The 20,872-nt window shown below is 42.1% G+C and overlaps 1 protein-coding gene across 1 annotated transcript; it reads right to left on the reverse strand.

The window, feature by feature from the left end:
• Positions 1–686: 686 nt before the first annotated feature.
• Positions 687–20,692, reverse strand: Oit3 (oncoprotein induced transcript 3). The gene is made up of 9 exons (XM_051186734.1): positions 20,532–20,692; positions 17,626–18,000; positions 16,819–16,926; positions 12,959–13,081; positions 8,186–8,308; positions 6,849–7,009; positions 4,884–5,299; positions 2,756–2,855; positions 687–1,480 (listed from the first exon to the last, which is right to left on the reverse strand). Exons 1-9 carry the CDS (start codon positions 20,590–20,592, stop codon positions 1,307–1,309), a joined length of 1,641 nt encoding a protein of 546 aa, XP_051042691.1. The 5' UTR covers positions 20,593–20,692; the 3' UTR covers positions 687–1,306.
• Positions 20,693–20,872: the final 180 nt, after the last annotated feature.

Genomic DNA, 20,872 nt, shown 5'->3' on the forward strand with positions numbered 1-20,872 from the left:
TTTCTTAAGGGTACTGTCATCCTGTAACATCAGAGAAAGAGGTTATGACTAAGAGGTTATAGACTAAAAGGTCCCAAGGTCTAAAACAGTCACCTTTGGTCATCTACAGAGAAGCATTTCTGCTCTCTAACCCCAAATCCCCACTCCTTCTCTTTCCTTATCTACTTTCATTCAGTTGAACCAAACTGTCAATCATCCCACGTGGTAATTAAAGAGAAAAAGAAGGAACTGCTCATTGCAACCACTTTGAGAAAGAAAAAGAAACCTTTGATAATCATATGTAAAGTCATGAGTTAACTGGAATATCAAGGAGCTCAACATAACCGTAGATAACATTTATCTTTGTAGTTTATGATATTTATTTCAATAAAATTATTGAGCATCTGTAAAGTCAGTGTATGGTATAATTTTATACCTTTTCCTATTGTCTTACCTAACCAAATGCACAGAATACCAATGCTCAGGTTATCCAGGATCAACATTTAGTTTTGCTTATAGTTCAGTTCAACCATCAAACCAGTTTCCATACATGCTTACAATCTTTTTAATTATTTCATTTTATATGTATGAGTCTTTTATTTGCATGTATGTCTATGCAACACATGCATGCCTTGTGTCTGAGGAGGTCAAAAGAGGCCATCAGACCCCTTGGAACTGGAGTTACAGACAGTTGTAAGCTACCAGGTTCTGGTGCCTAGAATCAAACACAGGTTCTCTGCAAGAGCAGCCAATGCTCTAAAGTACCTTATGAATTTATTTTTAGGTGAAACCATTTCACCTCAGGCAATATGAAAACATTGAAAATTACCTTACAACATTCAAGCTATTGTATTTTCTCTCATACATTATTTTATTGATAAACTTCCAAATCTCCTATGAAGATTCTGTGTTGGGTTTGGAATTATATATTTAGGGGATTATGGGTTACAGTTTTAGTAATTGATTTTTTTACCTTTTGAAATTGGAATGTTATTCCCAGCACCTCGTTTTAGTGGCCCTATTATACCATAAACGAGGTATTTCATTGTAAGAAAGAAATGGCGGAAATGAGGGAGATGACCTTCCATGAGGACAACACAGTTCTTAAAATCCAGAAACTGAAGCCCACCAAGACCACACAGATCATCAGTGGTGTGATTTGTACTAACGCAGAGACAAAATCAGCTAATCAATTCTTCCATGTGGGGGTAAGGTTGTCTAAACTCACAGTATATGATTTAAAGAAGTCAGGTATTGTAGGAGGTTCTCTGATGTTCTCAGAGGACACAGGGAGATGTTCCAGAGAAGAGGGTGCTAGAAGCGGGCACTAGTCCTCCCAGTCAATGGTGATGGGGCCTCCTGTCAGTGTCTGGCTCTGCAGCCCAGCAGAGTCCTCATCTTCCCCCACCTCACGACGCACTCGCCGGTGGCACCCTTGGGCACAGCGGGAGCGTTCATCCAGAACCCCACAAACAAGGACACGGCAGTGAAGAAATACCTCCTGGAAGGAAAGTATGACAGTAAAACTGTGGGTACCAGCTGTGTCACTGTAGGTATTGCTGAGAGCCACACAGCACCACGTTCCCCAAGAACCATCTCAGCCACAACAGCAACAACTTGAGGTGGTGGTGACAACCCTGTATTTATGGACAGGAAAGCAAGACTTAGGATATGGAAATTTCCCAGTCCACACATTTAGAAATGTGGCCAAGTTGGAAGGGAGTGATGTGGGTGACCTCGAAACCTGACTCAGAACTTTAGATGCTGAAGAGACCTTAGGGAAGCCCCATCTTCTGACAATATTATGTCAGTTCTTGGACTGAAGAAACACTAGGGCCAAGTGCTTCTGTTGTAAAGGAGTAAGTTCTTTCCAGGAGGATCTGCCTACAAAATGGCTTGAGGGGACACTTAGTGGCAATGTGGAAAAGAATGCTGCTCCATTGAGCTTCGCTTGGGTTGTGTTTCAACATTAGTAACAGCAGCAAAATCTCAGTCATGTTATCCACAGCTTCTTGGGACAGCCTCTTGCCATTGTGATCCATGTATACACACGGAGTTATGACACTTTCTTCACGCCTACCTTTCTGATGTTCATAATTTTAAAAACTGCTTAATGTTGCACTAAGTTGATATAGTGTAGCCCCCTGGTTATGTTTATGTAGGGGCCCCTATCCCCTCTTGTGATCATGTTCTATAAACATATTCAGCAAACTGGTTTGTTTTTGTGAAATTACCAAAAATGTATTTAGACAAAATCACACATTGAGTTAATGATTATGGCATACTAGCAGGTAACTTACTTAAAACAACAACAACAACAACAACAACAACAAAACCCTTCAATTTATACTGTTGCTGTTCACGTCCTATGGATTTGGAAGCTTTGTAATTTGTTGTTTCCCATACATTCCACGTGGAATATTCCATATTACAAAGTTAGGTCCTACCATTAGCACTGTGAGTTCCATTCTCTTCCCAGCCCATTGCTGCTGTTCTGTGAGATTCCTTTGTTGAACTACAGTAACCCTGGCTTTTCACATTCATCTGCCCACAAAGATGTCAAATTGTGGTCCTATAATATTCTCTGCAGACAGTCATTTTATGTGGGAGTGGGGTGGAGCAGGCAACCATAACATGTATGAATGCTAAATTTCTTGATAGATATTTTCCCAGAGGTCATGCAGAAGTAACCACAGGCTCTTAGAATGTCAACACCTCAGGACATTGAGAAGGAAGACTTAGGCATCGGGCTGTGAGACAAAGGTGTTCAGCTTACCTTGTGATCTTTGCCCACAAACTTGAAGACAGGGACCTGGAAGTGCTTTGCTAGGTGGTCCCGGGATGAGTACTGCTTCACTGAGTCATCGGAAATACAACTGTAAGTAGGATGGATAGTGTGTCAGACTTGATCACCTCCACAGAGGTAGAAAACAATCCCAGCTAAGGAATTTGGCCCAAGAAGAGGTAAAGTGGGTGGAGTGTGCTGGGCTGCATGTCAGCCCTGTGAGAATAAAGGGTAAATGGCATCCTCTCCTGGCAAAGGCATCTTCAGACCTCATTAAGTAGGGCTAAGGATCATGTCTTCCCATCCGTCATTCATGGAGCCTCAGAGAATATAACACTTGCTGCTTGATTAAGGGCTTTATGTATTAGAAACACCAAAATATGTTTTAGAGAGATCTTTGGCTAGTAAGGTTGTCTTTCCATTGGTGACATTGTTGGAATCTGGGTTGATATAGTTACTGGTATGAGAAGTTTCTTCTTTAGCTTAACACGGATTTCCTATAAGGGGTACAAGCCCCTGGAGGGGTACAGAGGGCAATGGGTCATCTTTGCACACACATCTAAGCTTCTCAGGTGACAACTGGCCTCAAATGGTTTCATTTCTCTTTTTCCAAATGTAACAGCAAGCTGCCATTTCAGAATCTGTGGTCTTTATTTTAGGTCAGTGTGACACATAACTATGAGGTTCCTGTCAGGGTGAACTGGAGAAAGGTCACATGAACTGATACACTAAGGCTGTTGTTTTCGATATATTTTCTCCGAAGCCAAGACTATCTTTGTGTGACTTGTCCCAATTTAAGTCATTTTGTATCTTTGTGCATGTGTACACAAATACACACACACACAGAGATTTATTTTTGTCTTTTATATGTACTAAGGATCAAGAGAGAAACAGGGTAGCTTCTTTGAACTAACACAGACTCTGAATAGCAAATACATAAGCAGATTTCCCAGCACTGAGACAGCAGGTGACTCATCCCAGCAAATAAAAAAAAAAAAAAAAAAAAAAAAAAAGAAAAGAAAAGAAAAAAGAAAAAAAAAAAAAAAGAGGCTTCTAAGCTGACCTCGTGCATCTAGGATTCAAAAGCCACTGCTTAGGGCACGGAGAACATGAGAAGGGAGTTGTGGTGAAAGAAAAACAAGCTGAAGAAACTAGGAACTTCCAAGGGAACTGGGACAATCAGGGAAGGGAAGGACCTGAGGAATGTTGTGTGACACACTCTAGATCCTTCCCCCATCTAGGAGGCAGCAGTTCCTGACCACCAGAGATGTGTCCCAGCATCCCAGCTGCCATTTAGGCCAAGGAAGAAGGACATCTTGATATGAATTTGGAGGAGCAGTTAGGTTTCCATCAGCACACACCTACAAACTCCAATCCAAGACCTTTCAGTGATGCCACAGAAATCTGGATATTTATTCTTTAGAATCAAGAATTTCTTTACTTTGCAACACTATCAACTTCATTTCTTATTTTTGTTTTTGTGTTTATGTGTATGTGCGAGATGTATATTCATATGGGTGTATGCATGTGACCATGTGGGAACACATGTGTGTGGAGGTGACAGGTCAATGTTAAGTGTCATTTCCAGTCATTCTCCACCTTCATTTTTAAGGCAGGATCTCTCACTGAAGCTGGAGCTCATAGATTAGGTAGACTGTTTAACCCAGGTGCAGTGCTGAGCCATTTTCCCAGTCCCTACTATCAAAGTTCTGTTTCAGTGTCTCTCCACAGCCCTCTTCCTCTCTAACTTCTGGCCCTTCCCAGCAAGCTAATGGATCCTAGTCACACGTGGGTAAGTCTCTGTCCTTTGCCTGTAGTTCTGACCTTGTTCTTGAGACTGTTCTAGCGGCCCACTGAACTTCCCTAGGCCTTCCATGGGCATTTCAAGTATAAAATTACTATGTTTTATGATCAAATTCAATTGTACCTCAAATCTGCTTTTTAAAAATTATATAACTACAATTACATTATCTTATTATGTATTAATGACAAATATTGGTAATTACTAATAAATACTATCCTTGATAATATTATTTATTATTAAATTATAATTGAAAATCTAATATGTAACATTACACACACACATACACACACACACACTCTGGAAGGCTGTGCTCACCCGTCCTGGATCAGGTAGTACTTGAGTATCTCATCCATCTTGGCAGTGGGCGTGGCGAAGCAGCTCTCCACCAGGCTCTCCAGACCGTTCACGTGCACCAGAGGCTCAATGCCGAAGTAGAGCGAGTCTCGAAGCTTGAGTGTGGGCAGAGTCTCCCGGTACGGCTCCTCGAATTCGTGGTCCTTGAAGATCTCCAGAGTAAAGGGGAAGATGCCGTGGTTTCGACTCCTGATTTCCAGAGGGGCATTACGCAGGTTAGGTACATATCCTTCAGAGATGGTGTACAGTCGAGGGAACTCACAGGTAACCGGGATCAGCAGTTCGCTGGTCCGAATGATGACGTCTCCGCTACTCCCAGGAGTCTGTTTGGGCAGACCTGTCACGAGGTTGCTGGCCACGATTTTATCATTCACCACCTGTGCCAGTCAGGGATGAAGCGAGATTTATTTCTAGTTACCTCTCTTCTTACGTTAACATCCGCCAAACACGTGGTAAGTCAAATATCACAGATTTCGTTCCCTATGCCAGGAGGCCTTTGAGTTGGAGTGTGTGTGTTTTGCGATGGGGACTGTTTATGTTTCCCAGGCTGTCCTGAACTGGCCTCAAGTGAATCTGCCTAAGACCTTTCTCTTTTTATTGGCTAGGAAGACAGGCAGACTAAGCCAACATGCTGGCTCCTTCTTGGTTGGCCCAGGCATCCCTCTAGTGCATTAGACATGAGACTGATCTAGGGAGATAATCAGAAAATCCCAAGCTCTGGCATCCAGAAGAGGACATACTCTCATGGCAAGAATTCCAGGCTTGGGATGCTGCTGCTTCTAAGTGGTCCTGGATTTATCCCTAATCTGGATCTGCGTTGGTGTTAAGGGGTTTTCAGCTGTTTACCACCCCCTTCCCCCCAGACTGTGTCTACTCTACCACCAGGGAGAGGGACCAGCTGGTTATGGGGCTATTCCTCCAGGGTATCCATAGAAACAACCTACACAGCTTGCCTAAATGCGGAACCCCTGTTCTTTCATTTCTACCTGGACTCTCACCCACAGTAATTAGCCCTCTGACTCACTTATCAGGACTCATAACCAAATGACCACTGAGGCCTCTGTATACCTGTATCAGTCTGTTGTACAGCATCCATCTTTCACACTGTAGGATCACAGCTCCCAGCTTAATCCTGCTTTTGTTGACTCAAACTAGCTGTCCCTTCCTAGCATACAAGCCAGGTCTTTGGCAGCAATCTTTATCCCATACCCTTTCCGGTGTCTTTTCCTGGTGAGGATTGCTTGCAGGGCAGGCTGAACTGCCCATTCACCTTAGCACGGGCCTGAAGAATCCCCTAAGAGTCTGCTCCAGGGACCCATCAAATGAGCCCTTTTCCTCTGCTTGTGTGGGCTACTGTGTACACTATATGAGAAACCCACATCACGGACTCCTAGAGGCCCTGTCACATGTCGGATAGCCCAGCTTTTATTTACATTTTGTGTGTTGTCATCTCAGTACTACTGTGTGCTTCCTAACAGGTGGGAATCTTATTCCATATCCCCCTCTGAGTTTCCAGCATGGGGATGTGAGCATATTTCAGAAAAGAAAAACATAAACATTTTAAGCTCAGCCTGGATCAATGCCTGAACCCATTCACTTGTCACAAATGAAATGCCAGCCTTTATCATCCTTAGTCTCCAAATAACTGACTACAGAGGGTGTGTCCTACCTCTGAGTACCACTGTGGTTGATGTTGGAAAACACCTTACATACAGATTGCTCAGGGCTGTGTGAGAATGGGGATAGATGGCTGAGTTCTCATTCCACACCTCACAGCTCCAGGCTCATGGTGTGGGACAGAGGATGCTTTAAGCTCAGTTCTTTTGTGTGAGGCTATCTCATCATCAACACAAGCCACACCCTTTGTCAACTACCTTCCCAAGTAGGAACTTTGGTCATTCCCTAAGTGTCCACCAGAGAACCTACTTCAACCACGGTGCCACAGTTCTTGAGGGAAAAGACGAGGTTGACATGGGTGCCATTAGATACTCCTCGACAGGAGTTGTTGGTCAGGAAGAGCTCCAGGCCACCAACCAGCTCCCTGGGGACACTCACTTCAATGGTGCTGGACTTGCACAACACAGGGACTGTGGGAAAGGGGATTCTGTTAGAACAGGAAATCTGGCTTGGGAAAAAAAAAAAAAAACTAAGAAAGACTTCTAGGGAAATACTTTCTCCTCCCTGCAGCCTGTACTTTTTGTTCCTTCCTCCAGGAAAGGGCTCAAAGCAAGTTGATGAATAAAACCAGGATCCCTAACTCCCAAGATTGTGGTCAAGGATGCTCCTCAACTCCCATATTCCTTTGAACAGGAGAGAGTGTGATTAAGCTTCAGCTCAACAAACGTCTGTCCAAAGTGTGCCTGGCATGATTCCTTGGAGTGAGACACCCCAAGGATGAACTTTGGTGCCAGCACAGTTGACCAGCAACACAGCAAAGACACTGCTGACATGGGTTTAAATGACACAATAGAACTGCTGTGTTTCGACCATTAGTTACTACCCCATTAAACAAACACGGTTTCTGCACTCTGGAAGCCTTCCAAATTGTCCTCTGACTATAAATTCCACTTTAACTTAATATTAAAAAGAGCTTGCTTTTCTGCGGCAGTCCTGCGTTCATTTCCTCTGACCCTGCAAACACCCCAAAGGATTCTAGGTACCTGCCAGAGCCCTGCCTGTGAACACGCATCTAATCAGTGAGAAGCATGAAGAAATCTGAAACTGGTACTTGGTTGGTGTTTGCTGGGTGATGGAATCAATATCCCAGACACCAAGACCTAGAGACCAGTTGTCAGAACATTGTTGATGGGGGAAGAATTCATCATTCATCCTCGTTCAAGCTAGTTTGGGCCCATGAAACTGTTGAACAAGGACAGTGTCAATACTTCCAAATTGAGCAGCAGTTGCTATAGAAATCAGGGAACAACTCAGAGGCAACCAGCAAAGGAAATCCAGCTTTTCTTGATTAAAAAAAAAAAAATAGATCTTCTTCCACACCTGTCTGTTTTTGAGACAAGGTCTCAGGTTGGCCTTGCTCTCAGGCAGGCCTCTGGCCTCCCACCTCCCAAGTGCTGAGATTGTAGCTATGAGCATCACATCCTGCAGGGGTGTTATCTGTTGAATGATTCCAGAAGGATGACTCAGGGAACTCATGGTGCTCAGAGAGTCAGTGTTCTGAAAGATAAGAGTCTGAGAGTCTTGGAGGAGGGAGGGCAAAGGTGGAGGGGGTAGGGTGTGTGAGTCTGAGTCGAACTTTGCCCTACCTTGGCAAGTGTGGTTATCGTCAGACAGCGCCAAGCCCCTGGGACACTCGCACTGATAGCCCTTCTCAGATTCGAGACAAGAATGGCTGCAGCCACCATTGTTATTGTGGCATCCTTCGATGTCTGTAGAGGGAACCAACAAGCATGAGAGTTACCATGTGACCCTCTTCTGCAGGAATCACTGCATTAGTCACCAGAGATTATTCTTGATCCATGGCAGAATCCCTGAGGACTAATGTGGTAAGTGAAACATGAGGCTAACCAACAAAACATCCATTAAAGGTTATGACTGCCACAGTAACACTGAGGCACTCCAGGCATTTTGTAGAGTGTCTTTCAATTGTTCCCATATTTTTCTGTTGTTTTTCTCATGATTAGGGTGAGCTCATGAATATTTATGACCAAGAACCCAAAACATTTAACTGTTGTAACATTTAATAGATTCAGTTAAGTTAAAATTTTATAAACCAACTGATGGATTAAAAAGCTGAGTAAAAGTTCATCTGGACCAGTTGGGTGGGTCCAGAGTTGCTGCAGACCAATTGGATCATTATCCCTTCTCTTAGACTCCCTAGGAATAAGAGCACTGAATATGAAAGTCTTGAGTAGACCTGGGGCAGGAGACATAGCTCAGTCATAGGTGTTGCCTACCATTCCCAGGGCTCCAGGGTCCACCCCTGCCCCAGCATATCCATAATCTTAGTCAACATGACTTTTGTGGGACCTGAACCTTATCTTTTAGGTTGAGGGCTGTCAAATTCCAACCTATTGCACAGTGTTATACATACATAAAGTTTTATTAGCACACACAGGCATGGCTGTCAACTATTGTCTATGGGTGTATTTTTCGTATTTTGTTTTTGTTTTTGTTTTTGTTTTTTTTTTTTTTTTTTACTACAAGGGCAGAACTGGGTAGTTTTGATTGATTCTGGATGGTCTATGAAACATAAAGTATTTTTTACCATCAGGACATTATGGAAAAGATTTGCTATTTTAAGTTAAGATGATAGAAGAATATGTTTTGAATCCTCTAAAATGCTCAGGGAGAGATGGAAATTGACTCCTAAGGATGATAGTAAAAAATAGTTTAATAAAAAAAAATTTAAAAAAAGGCCAGGCAGTGGTAGCACATGCCTTTAATCCTAGCACTCAGGAGGCAGAGGCAGGTGGCTCTGTGAGTTTGAGGCCAGCCTGGTCTACAGAGTAAGTTCCAGGACAGCCAGGGCTACATAAAGAAATCCCAAAAAGCCAAAAAAAAAAAAAAAAAAAAAAAAAAAAAAAAAAAAAGGTTAGTGGAGCCATTAATAAGATTAATAAGTTAACTTGGTATATATAAATTAGTGGTTGGGAAATGTAAGAGACTAAAATCTGTTTAGAAACCCATCTATACTATTTAAAATATTTATGTAGTGTGGTTGCATGTGTACATGTGTGTCTAGCAAAGCCACAGTGTGAGGAGGTCATAGGACATTTGTAGGAGTTGGTTCTTTCCCTCTACTGTGTGGGTTCTAGAGATCAAACTCAGAACTCAGGCTGTCAGGTCTGGTGTCCAGCACCCTTATCTGCGGAGACATCTTATCAGCTCTAGAAATGCATGTGTTTTTAAAAGTTATGCAGTTTGTGGATTTTTGAAATAGTTGAGATTATAGATAACAAGGTGGAAGAAAATATAAAATATGCTACTATGCTGAGAAGTGTTAAAAAATCACAGGGAGTGGTGGTGGTGCATTCCTTTAATCCTATCAGTTTGGAGGTGGAGGCAGGTTGGTCTACATATCAAGCTCCAGGCCAGCTGAGGGTACATAGTGAGGAAGACCCTGTCTCAAAAAAAAACATTAGTATGTGTTTTCTTTCTAAAAGAGTGCCCATAACACTCTGCCAGTGCCCTGCTGTCTCCACCTGCAAAATGAATGACCTTTCCAAAGTAATTTTATTTCTTTAAGTTGCAATTTCAAAACTGGTAAGATGAAAGGGTTACTCTAACTGATCACACTAGGTATTTTCAGATGTAAAAATGGAAAAGGAAAAATATATCAAAAAATCCAAATTGCCCTACATTATGAAGCCCTTCAGATGATGGAAGGAGATGTTCAGAGTGGAAATACCTAGCAACTGAGATCGAGGACCATGGATAGTCTCCCTGTTTACTCTTCTGTATTTTCCTATTTATATCATAAACTATTAAAATTTACTTAAAAATTTAAAAGTATAATGAATTTTTAAAAAGCTATAATCATCTAATAGAAACTAAAGAAACAAATACATTTAGCCTTTCAATAAAAATCAAATGTTATAAATAGAAGCAGTATTCCTAAAGTATTGTTCATATAGACACATAAAATTTTTATCATTTGCTAAATATTTTTCAGCTATGGTTATTAGGTTTTAAGGTTATATGAGTATTAACCATAATAGTCTCAATAAAGTGCTTATGAATAATTACAAATGTTCTTCATAAAATATTTTACTACTATTCAAATATGCAAAAATTCTTATATGAAATTATTAAGGTTTAGGGAAGGTTCTATTTATTATCCTTATTCAATAAAATTTAAAGTAATTTAGCCTTTTTATAAGGACAGCAATTTAGTGTGCTAGGGAGTGTTCTCTGCATTAATAATGCAAACTTTGTGGGTACTACTCATAATTTTTCTCTTTGGGATGATATTTTATTATTTTGAATGTAATATTAATGCAATGAGTTTTAATATGTAGATTATAGCTCTATTAATACACAAGTTCAATTCTCCTCAAGGACAAATCATATGTCTTCTGTAAATAATAACAACTATGTCATTTACCTCTCCAGAGAATGTTAGGGGAATTCAGATTTGTGAAAGCAGATATGATGTCACTTTAGCTGTAACAAACAAATGACCCGAGCCTCAAAAAACAATAGCAGATTACTGAATCACACATTGCACATTGTTTGTATCCCATAACAACATGCAATGCTATATGGATTAAAAAGTGAGAGAGCAATAATAGACAATTTCATTTCAATTCCTTGAAATATATCAATAAGTTTTTGGTTACTAGGGCATGTACACACAGCATCACTGTTATTTAAAGTACAATGGGGGGCTACAGAGATGGCTCACAGGTTAAGAGCACTGGCTGCTTTTTCAGAGGACCTGGGTTCAATTCCCAGCACTCATATAGCTCACAACTGTTTGTAACTCCAGTGCCAGGTGATCTGACACCCTTTTCTAGACTCTTTGGACACCAGGTAATGCACATGGTTCACAGACATCCATGCAGACAAAATACTCATACACATAAAAAGAAACAGATATTTAAAAAAAAAAAGATTATTTTGGGATGGGAGCAATGGGTCATTGTTGAGAGCACTTGTTTTTCAGTTCTCAGCATCCACATGATGGCACACAACCATCCACAACTTCACTTTCAGGAGATCAAACACCCTCTTCTGACTCCTGTGGACATCAGGCACTTATGAATGCAATACATATACACATGTTAGCAAAATACTCATATGCACAAAATAAATAAATAAGCCTAAAATCTTTTTTTCTTGAAAAAAATCTTTCTTCTTTTCCTCCTCCTCCTTCTCCTCCTCCTCCTTCTTTTGCCATTTTCCCTCCTCCCCTATTACTTCCCGCCCTTCCTTCTGCCCCCTATACTCCCAATTTACTCAGGAGACCTTGTCTTTTTCCCATCCCTAGGCAGATCCATGTCTGTCTCTCTTAGGCTCCTCTTTGTTGCCCAGGTTCTCTGGGGTTGTGGCCTGTAGTCTGGTTGTCCTTTGCTTTATGTCTAATATCCATTTATGAATGAGTGCATATTATATTGTCTTTCTGGGTCTGGGTTACCTCACTCAGGATGGCTTTTTCTAGTTCTGTCCATACAAATTTCAAGATGCCATTGTTTTTTACCGCTGAGTAGTACTAGATTGTGTAAATGTATCACATTTTCCTTATCCATTCTTCAGTTGAGGGGCATCTAGGTTGATTCCAGGTTCTGGCCATTACGAATAATACTGCTATGAACATAGTTGAGCTAATGTCTTTGTGGTGTGAGTGTGTATCCTTTGGGTATATGCCCAAAAGTGGTAATCCTGGGTCTTGAGATAGATTGATTTCCAAGCCTAAAATCTTTAAGTGGACAATTTTATCTCCAAAAATATTCTAGCTTTCCCTAACACAAAGGAAACCATAACTCAATGTAAAAGCAGTTTCTCAAATTTCTAAGACAAGAACCACCCATGGAATTTGTTAAAAATGTAAGTTCTGAGGCTCCATCCTAGCTCGATGCAGCACACTTTCCCACCCACAAGAGGCCTGACGGGAGCTGGGTGGGCGGCCAGTCTCAGACCAAGAGAGGCTGATAAATGAGCTGTAGAGCATGCTGCCTGCCACTCTGAGCTTCTTGCCAGCAGCCTCCAGCACCTAGTTATTATCTAGACACATAGTCACCTCAACTTGACCCCAGACCACTCAGTCCAAATCTGCACCTTAACAAGATCCTATGGGATTTGTGGGCACATTTAAGTCAGAAAAATGGGTATTACTCCACCTTAGTATCCCCACAGCATTCTACTTTTTGCAAACTCCCTCCTCTTCCATCTTGAAGACAAAATCAATACTGAATTCTGTCCACAGCTCAAGCACCCTCATACCCACACGTCCCTTTAGTCACTTTCTCATGCTGACAAACTGCTATTTGCTTCTGCCACCAGGGCAGCTTCCCAAAGAACAAGCCAGGAGCTCCCTTTGGATGATGAGTTTGCCCCACCTCCTTCCCCAGTCTCACCTTCACAAGTTTTCCCATCGCTCCTCAGCACACGGCCGACCCCACATGCGCAGCGGTGTGAGTTTTTGAGGTTTACGCAGATCTCACTGCAGCCACCATTGTTCTGCTCACATTCGTTTTCATCTGTAGAAGGGAAACCACATCACTGCCACATTGCTGAGCAACCTCAGCCTGTCCCCAGCCCCTGAACTGAATCCTCACCTCTTCTCAGACTCTATTGGGTAGCCCCAACCCCTACTGTAAATCAGCATGGACACATCTGTGGACCTCGTCTCCCCAACCAAGCTGTCTGTTCACCTGTCTTCTGTTCATTTGTCCTCTGACAAGCAGAAGGTACCTGGGTACTTGTGAGTTCCTATCCTTCAGGGTAGAGCTGGGGCTGGCAAGATGGCTCAGCAAATACAGGTGCTTTCTGCTAACCCTGATAGCCTAAGTTTGAGCAGGACACACATGAGAGCAGACATCTGGAAGCTATCCTGTGACTGTCACATGCATGGCATGGCACATGGGCATGCATGCACAATAAACACATAAACACAGTAAGGTAAGACTATGGAGTGTGCTGGCTACACTGATTTGTTTTTATGAGCTCTTCTCTCTCCAGTGAATTCATGAAAAAATTGCTAAATGAAAAGTTGTAAATTATTTTTTTTAAGTATAGAAGGAGCTCACAGTGCAGAAGGAAATAGCTTATCAAAATACTGTGTGAGAAAGTCTTCTGTTGTTGCATGACAAACCACCCTAAAAAAAACAAAACAAAACAAAACCTGACTTTAAACACTGAAAAAGTCTCAGCCAGGTATGGTGGCACACATCTTTAATCCTAACCCTTGGGAGGCAGAGGCAAGCAGATCTCTGTGAGTTCTAGGCCAAGCTGGTTTACTAGTGAGTTCCAGTATAGCCAGGGATACATAGTGATACCCTGTCTCAAAAATATTTGTTTTTCAAATATTCTCACATTATATTTAAGAAATGATTTTTAGTCTATAAAACATCTAATGAACTATGTATGGATTCTTGCTGTAAAAAAATGTAAAATGACAATTAATGTCCATCTCTCTCCTGCAGAGGAAAGGATGATGAGTCATGGTTCCTAGGAAGGAGGCTGGATTCAGGGTGTGAGTCAAGGGCTGGAGCTAAAATGCTCACAGTGTATCAGAGCACAGTTGTGGACCCAGGAAAGGAGATGAGCTGGAGGGGCTCCACCTATATTCTGAGCCCCAGAATAGGTGCCCCAGAATGGTCTAAGCAAACCCTAAGTCTTATGTGTTGGGAGTTTGGCCCCCAGTGTGTTATGAAGTAGTGGCTCTTTGAGGTCTAGTGGGGCAGGTAGGAATGCTGCCATTGGAGGTGACTAATGCGGTTCTTGTGGGGTCTCTGTTCTCACTGCCTTCTGTCTTTGCTTGTGTTCCTGGTATTCCATCTCCCCACCAGGCCTTCCCTGGAGCTGAGCCAGTGTTGGCAATGTACCCTCGAACCTCCATATATAGTGAGCCAAGCTTCTTTTTCTTTATAACCTTCTGAGTGTCAGCTATTGCACTATAGTAACAAGAGGGACTAATCCATATTTCAATAAGATTGAGAGTAGAACTCTGCCACAGTAGTAATTAGGAGGCTCCCTGCTGGACGCCCAAAGGGAGAGAGATACACGAGCAAACAATGGAAACCCTGGGCCAGTGTGCTGCAAGGGCTGCAAGGTTGAAGCATGGGCTAACACTTCCTATTTACACGGGATGTAGATCTTGATCTGAGAAACTGATGTGTAATCGGGCCTGAACTTCTTCAGACACATTTGGAAAACTGTGCTGGGGTAGAGCATCCTCGGAGCTGGTAGGAAGGGTGGAGAGCCACAGGAAACCCCTAATGCTTGATGAGGGTTTGACATAAAACACTGCAGACCGTTCACAATGTAAGAGGATAGGCGAGATGACAGAAGGCTTTGAGTAAAAGAATAACCCAGAAATCCTCACAAGTATCTTTTTAAACTAGAAAAAAAAAAAAAAAAAAAAGAAAGAAAGAAAGAAAGAAAGAAAAAGGAACGAAATAAATCACAACTGAGAAGATGCCAACATTTAGAGCTTGCAGAGGTAAAAAACTGTAATAAACAAGAAGAGGATCATGTAGCCCAGGATGGCCTGGAGTACACTATGCAGAAGAGGTTGGTTTTGAACCCCTGATCTTCCTCTTCCACAAGTGCTGGGAATCCAGTTGCCTGCCACTGTGCTATCTACACCAGGGAAGGTAGGAGGCCTGTAGCTTCCTGACAGCAGGTGTGACCACACCCATGCTATCACTTCCTTTAGGCCTCCATGGCAAGCCAGGAGTCCTTGGGATGGCTTTTTCTTTTTCTTTTTCTTTTAATGTGAGGAAGAAATTGAAATGGGTCTATTACTTTTAGCCAGTGTTTTGACCAATGCAATTCCATCTGCATATTTACACCCTAGAGAAAATGTCACACTTTAAGTACAGATAGGCTAATTCTGTATGGTACAGTATGGTTCATCCACACAGCAATAATAAAACCTAGAGATGGGGTGGGAAGGAAACAGGTTGACATTTGAGCAGCAGCCAAACTTGGAGGATGACAGAGGGTGATGAAGTTCAGCCAGATGGCCTAGTTTGAACATCAAAATTGTATTTTCACTCAAAAAAAGAAAGGAAAGTTATATCTGGGTACATGTGCATGTGCTTTGTTATTTTCTTACTCCCTCCCCTCTGCCTGAAAAAGCTAATTAAAAAATAATTTAAAATTGGCTGGGTGGTGGTGGCACACCCTTCTAGTCCCAGTACGCAGGAGGCAGAGGCAGGAGGATCTTTGTGAGTTTGAGATCAGCCTGGTCTACAAGAGCTAGTTCCAGGACAAGCTCCAAAGCTACAAAGAAACCCTGTCTCAAACCCCCTGCAAATTAAAATTTATGGGCTGTCTCAGTGGGTAAAAGCACTTGCTGCCAAGCCTGACCACCTAAGTTTGACCCTGGGACCAACTTGGTGGAAAGAGAGAACCAATTCTTGAAAGTTGTCCTTTACCTAGCAAATACATCGTAAATAAATGTTAACGAAAGTTTAAAATTGCTTCATTTACATGAAAACTAAGTATAAACTAAAATTGACCTGTGTACATAAACACAGAAGTGTGCCTACATCATTTCTCTGAAGCCCATAGCCTGGTCTACAGAGTAAGTTCTAGGACAACCAAGGCTATATAAAGAAAGCCTGTCTCAAAAAAAAAAAAAAATACATATATTTGCATTTTTATAGCTACCTGAAGGAAATATGCATAAGAAAATAATACACATTTTTGCAACCTACTTTGAAATGACTTTGTAACACATTTCAATTTGGATGTCAAATTTTCCAGACTTTGTTTTGTTTTTGTTCTTTTCTGAGACAGAGTCTTTTCTATGTAGCTCAGGATGGTCTTGAACTCACCGTTTTCCTGCCTCAGCCTCCTCAGTGCTAGAGTTATAGGAATGCACCACACCTTAATGGTTGCTAGTATTCAGCAGAAATATTTAATCTGTATTTACAGTTAGTAAAAATGGACAAAGTATAGTCATTTGAGTTATCCCAGGCATTTTATGTTAGCCAATGACTGAATCAAAAGCCAGTTTTTATATTAAAATTTAGTAAAATTAAGATTCAGATCCTCAGGCAAGCTGCCACTTTTCAATGGCTCCATAGCCATAAGAACTACGGTTCCTGACTGTCCCTAATCACATCATGAGACTGGAATGACTTTAGTTGTGGCCATCAATGACTAGCTCCATTGCAAATGCTCAGAGACTAAGCAGAATGGCAGCAAGGCCCTAATTGTCTCTTCACTCCTGAAGGCTCATTTCCACCTTGTGAGTAGCTCTTACCAAAGCAAGTCTGTCCATCTGGACCCAGCGAGGTTCCTGGAGAACATGAGCATTCTGTGGTGTCCGCGCAGCTGCCATGGCAGTCCTCATCACAGATGTCATAAAAATCTATGGAAGGATGATGACCTTCTATGAGTGGGAAGGCTCAGGGGACCCTCTCTTTTGAGCAGGTTCATGAAAGTAGCCACAGGCTCCAAGTTCCCAGTACACCATCATGATGTTTCTCATGGTTCAGGCTGCATCACCCAGTGGAGGGAGATGAGAGACTCAGGGGCAGCTTTGGTCCATTCAGATAACTGACTCCCAGCTAGAGTGGGAGTGGCCCACTGGTGGCTGGAGGACTTCCGCAAATTAAAAACATGAGCATATATGAGCTAGGGCCTAAGGGTGAGGTCATGCTCCACTGTGGACTCTTCAAAATGTGCACAGACACCAGCTTCTGCCATCAAGCATGTTTACAAAGCCTCCAAATTTTGATGGCATTAGTGATATAGAAATTCACTTAAAGGTGTTTATCGATGTCATGTCGCTCCTTACCATTGTATATCATTCTGAAAAGCAATGACAGTGAGCGCCATGAGGGTGCTTGGCATCTATCTGTCCACCTGATGATGCATCAATAGGTAGGTTCCAGAGGGCTCTTCCTACTCAGCTGGTTGGAAATCTATCGTTTCTAGTTTTATAATGTTTGAATGAATAAACACAAAATAAATCTGGGTTACAATAACTGAGATCCATATGGTGCTTTTCTTTTTAACTCCATCTGTGGCCTTGTTGGGGAAGGAAGAAAGTGGGAAAGGTACTTACGGCCACAGTAGACATGGAAGCAGACACTGGGCTTGGCCAGCCGATAAACATAGTAGCCTCCAGGGCAGGCCTTGACCTCCATGGTGGTGTTCCACAGACAGCAGTTCCCTTTGAAGCTGGCACAGGCCTGGCGTTGCACAATGCCATCACTTTCTAGGGGGTGGCTGCCATTGAGCCAGACAGGTGCATGGGTCCCACAGTGATTTTCTGGTATGCAGAAGGTAGGCATAGCATCTCCTGCCATACCTGTGAAGCGATACCACTCCCCATCCATGTGGTTGTCACAGAGAGGTTGACTTTGAGACTCGTCGAACTGGTGGTCAGTGTTCCTCCAGGGCTCATTCAGGCTGATGTAAGCAGAACAAGGATCTAGGGCTGGGAATGAAGGGGACTCAGAGACATCTGGTAGTGTTTCAGGTTACAATGCCAACAGCTATATCCACTTCAGTCTTACATTTTAATTTTTCAAACAAAAAGTGTGTGTGCTGTGTGTATGTATGTTGTGTGTTTTCATTTGTGCTTGTGTATGCAGTGTGTGTATGTATATGTCTGTGTGGTATGTGTGTGCATTATGTATGTGTATGTATACTGTGTATTTGTGATTGTTTGTGTGTTGTGTGTGTATGTGTAGCTAGATGTCAATCTCAGGTGTACTTCCTTAGGAGCCATTTTTTTTTTCTTTAGACAGGGTGTCTCTCTGATCTGGGGCTCACTGATTAGGCTAGACTATTTGGCTAGTGAGCCCCAAGAATCCCCATCTCCACCTCCTTAGTGCTGGGATTAAAAGTCTGTGCCATTCGTGGTAGTGTTACAGCCTGACCTTGGTGTGCATGAGGCTCCTGCATTCCAAGCAGCATCAGAATGAACAAATGAATGAGAAAATAAATCAATGCACCAAGTAAGTCAAGCATAAGGGGAGTTAGGCATTTTGATACTGAGATAAGAACAGATGATTATGGAAAAGTGTATTGCAATTCAGTTATCCAGTCACATGAGAGACTGGACAATGCAGTTAGCGCCTCATTTTTGGAAATTAAAAAAGAAAGGAAAGGTGGAAAGCCTTGAATTCCTTTTGCAAAAACTGAGTCAGTATCTTGCATCAGTGTGAAGTCTGATGGAATGAAGAATATGGAAAGCTCATTCCACTAAAAGGGAAAAGGTCTGAGGTACACAGCCAGTTGCTTTGAAATATACAGCAACTTGGCAAGTGGATGTGGAAAATAACTTGACAGTCTGGGAAAAGAAGTGATTAGGACATTGAACTTTTGAGAAATGACATTGGCAGAGTTGTAGGTGGCACAAGCAACCTTCTCTTCAAGTTTTGTGGTTCCTCCCAAAGTCTTTAAAATGCCCTAAGCTGTCCAGGCTGAGTGCAAGCTGGCAATTCAGTATTTCTTGAAGAGGAAGAAATGTCCTTAAATTCCCTCACCTCTCTGAGGGAAAAATCTCCTCCTCTGCCCTGCTGGCTGTGGCTCTGGCCAAGCAGGACTTCCAGAGCAATTCTACAGGTGATTATAAATTCATAGACATTCCACTCATCTCCCTGGCTCTAATTTTACAAGAAATGGTTAGTCACTCCATCTTTAATGGCATTACAGCAACTCCTGTAATGACTATTCCATGGTTTCTAAACTTTTCCTTAAAGTTAAATGTCATTTCTCATACTGTTGAAGAGCTCAGTTGCCCTCCTGTTGTAGAGGAACGGTAGCATGAAGAAGAGAAACTGACCCACCATCTGTGGTGCAATCCTACATAGCATGTCATACAAACACAGTTACTGGATATTTTCTAACATTAAATGCTTCCACACTCTTTTAAAATGTTCATTTTGTGTCAAATCCCATTTTTAGTCTCAATATGAAGCCACAAGAATGTGGTATTATACAAATCACCAATTAGCTCATACAATCCTTAACATCAGGGCTTGAAAGAGAACAACCCTATGTGTTCCTCTCAAAGTCCTGTGCCCTACTAGAAGGCTCAGTGGCTCACCAGGACACTCAGAAGCCTCTTGGACAAGGACCACAGGGCCTGCACAGATATATGTGTCCCTATCTTGTTCACCTGGAGGCTGGTATACTTGGGAGACCTCTACATTGTCCAGACCAAGTTTTGTGTCCCCTGTACTTGTGTTCCAGTCAGTGAAGCACTGTTGGAACATTCTTAACTCAAGCCTATAGTCATTCATATTCTCTTAGCTTTTATCTACATCAATGCCTGTCCCAGTATCCCATCTAGAACATTGCATTACACGTAGCTTTCTTATTTCCTTTGGGCTCAAACTCATTTTTAATGTATATACTTAAAGGAGTCAGAGAATGGCCCAAGTTACTGCAGAGAAACAAATTTAGACCAGTCACATACTGAGCTCTGCAGAAGTGCTCAGAATGATCTTCGTTGGCCAGTTTTGTGCTAAGCCTAAGAGAAACAGCTTAAGAGTTGCTTGGTCTGTACAAAAAGTCACTCATATTTTTAAAAGTCAAACAACAAATATTTTTATCCACATCTGTACCCTTTACAGGGACAGAATATTCAGTCCCTTTTATCCATTAAGGGAAAGGCCTTACCCTCATCTCTAAAAGAAAAAAAAAAAAATCAGTTCTATCTTCGATTCTTACAGTTGGAACTCTAAAGTGCTTACACTAGAAAGAGATTAGAATTTCTCTTCATATGTATTCCAAGAACTGTTTAGCTCATAGGAAGGTTTAGAGAGGGAAGATCCATGGAAGTTCTGGACACTCAGGCTGGAGGATAAAGGAACATACATGCATCCTTGTAGGCTGAGTGACTTTATTTACACAACTGTTGGATTAGTATTTAAGGCCCCATCATCTAACATTTCATAAACAATAGCAAACAGCAACCAAAAAAAGTGCAGTGTACCAAATTGTTGACACAAGACTCACCTATGGGTGATACTGGGGTGGCAGTGGTGAAGAGGCAGGTGAGCAGCAGGAATAGGGGCATCTTTCTGATCCAGCTGCCAGGAGCAGAGTGGAAAATCCTCTTAACACTATTTTCCTTTGTTCTTTTTTCAAGAAGTTAGGGGGGCAAAATCCCTCTGGGTTCTTAGGAAGAAAATCCATATCAGTGCTGGCTGGGACCTTACAGGGCAGCAGAGGAGGGTCAGACAAGAGTCTACTGCTCTGGCCTTGACCCCAGATAGAGGCTGCTTTTCATTGTCAACAGTGCTATTGTGCTGATACATTTCTTTAGAGGGGGAAAAAAGCCCACCTCACCACCCCTC

This window comes from Phodopus roborovskii, unplaced genomic scaffold, assembly GCF_943737965.1.
Source record: "Phodopus roborovskii unplaced genomic scaffold, PHOROB, whole genome shotgun sequence".
In the NCBI taxonomy this organism is placed as follows: domain Eukaryota; kingdom Metazoa; phylum Chordata; class Mammalia; order Rodentia; family Cricetidae; genus Phodopus; species Phodopus roborovskii.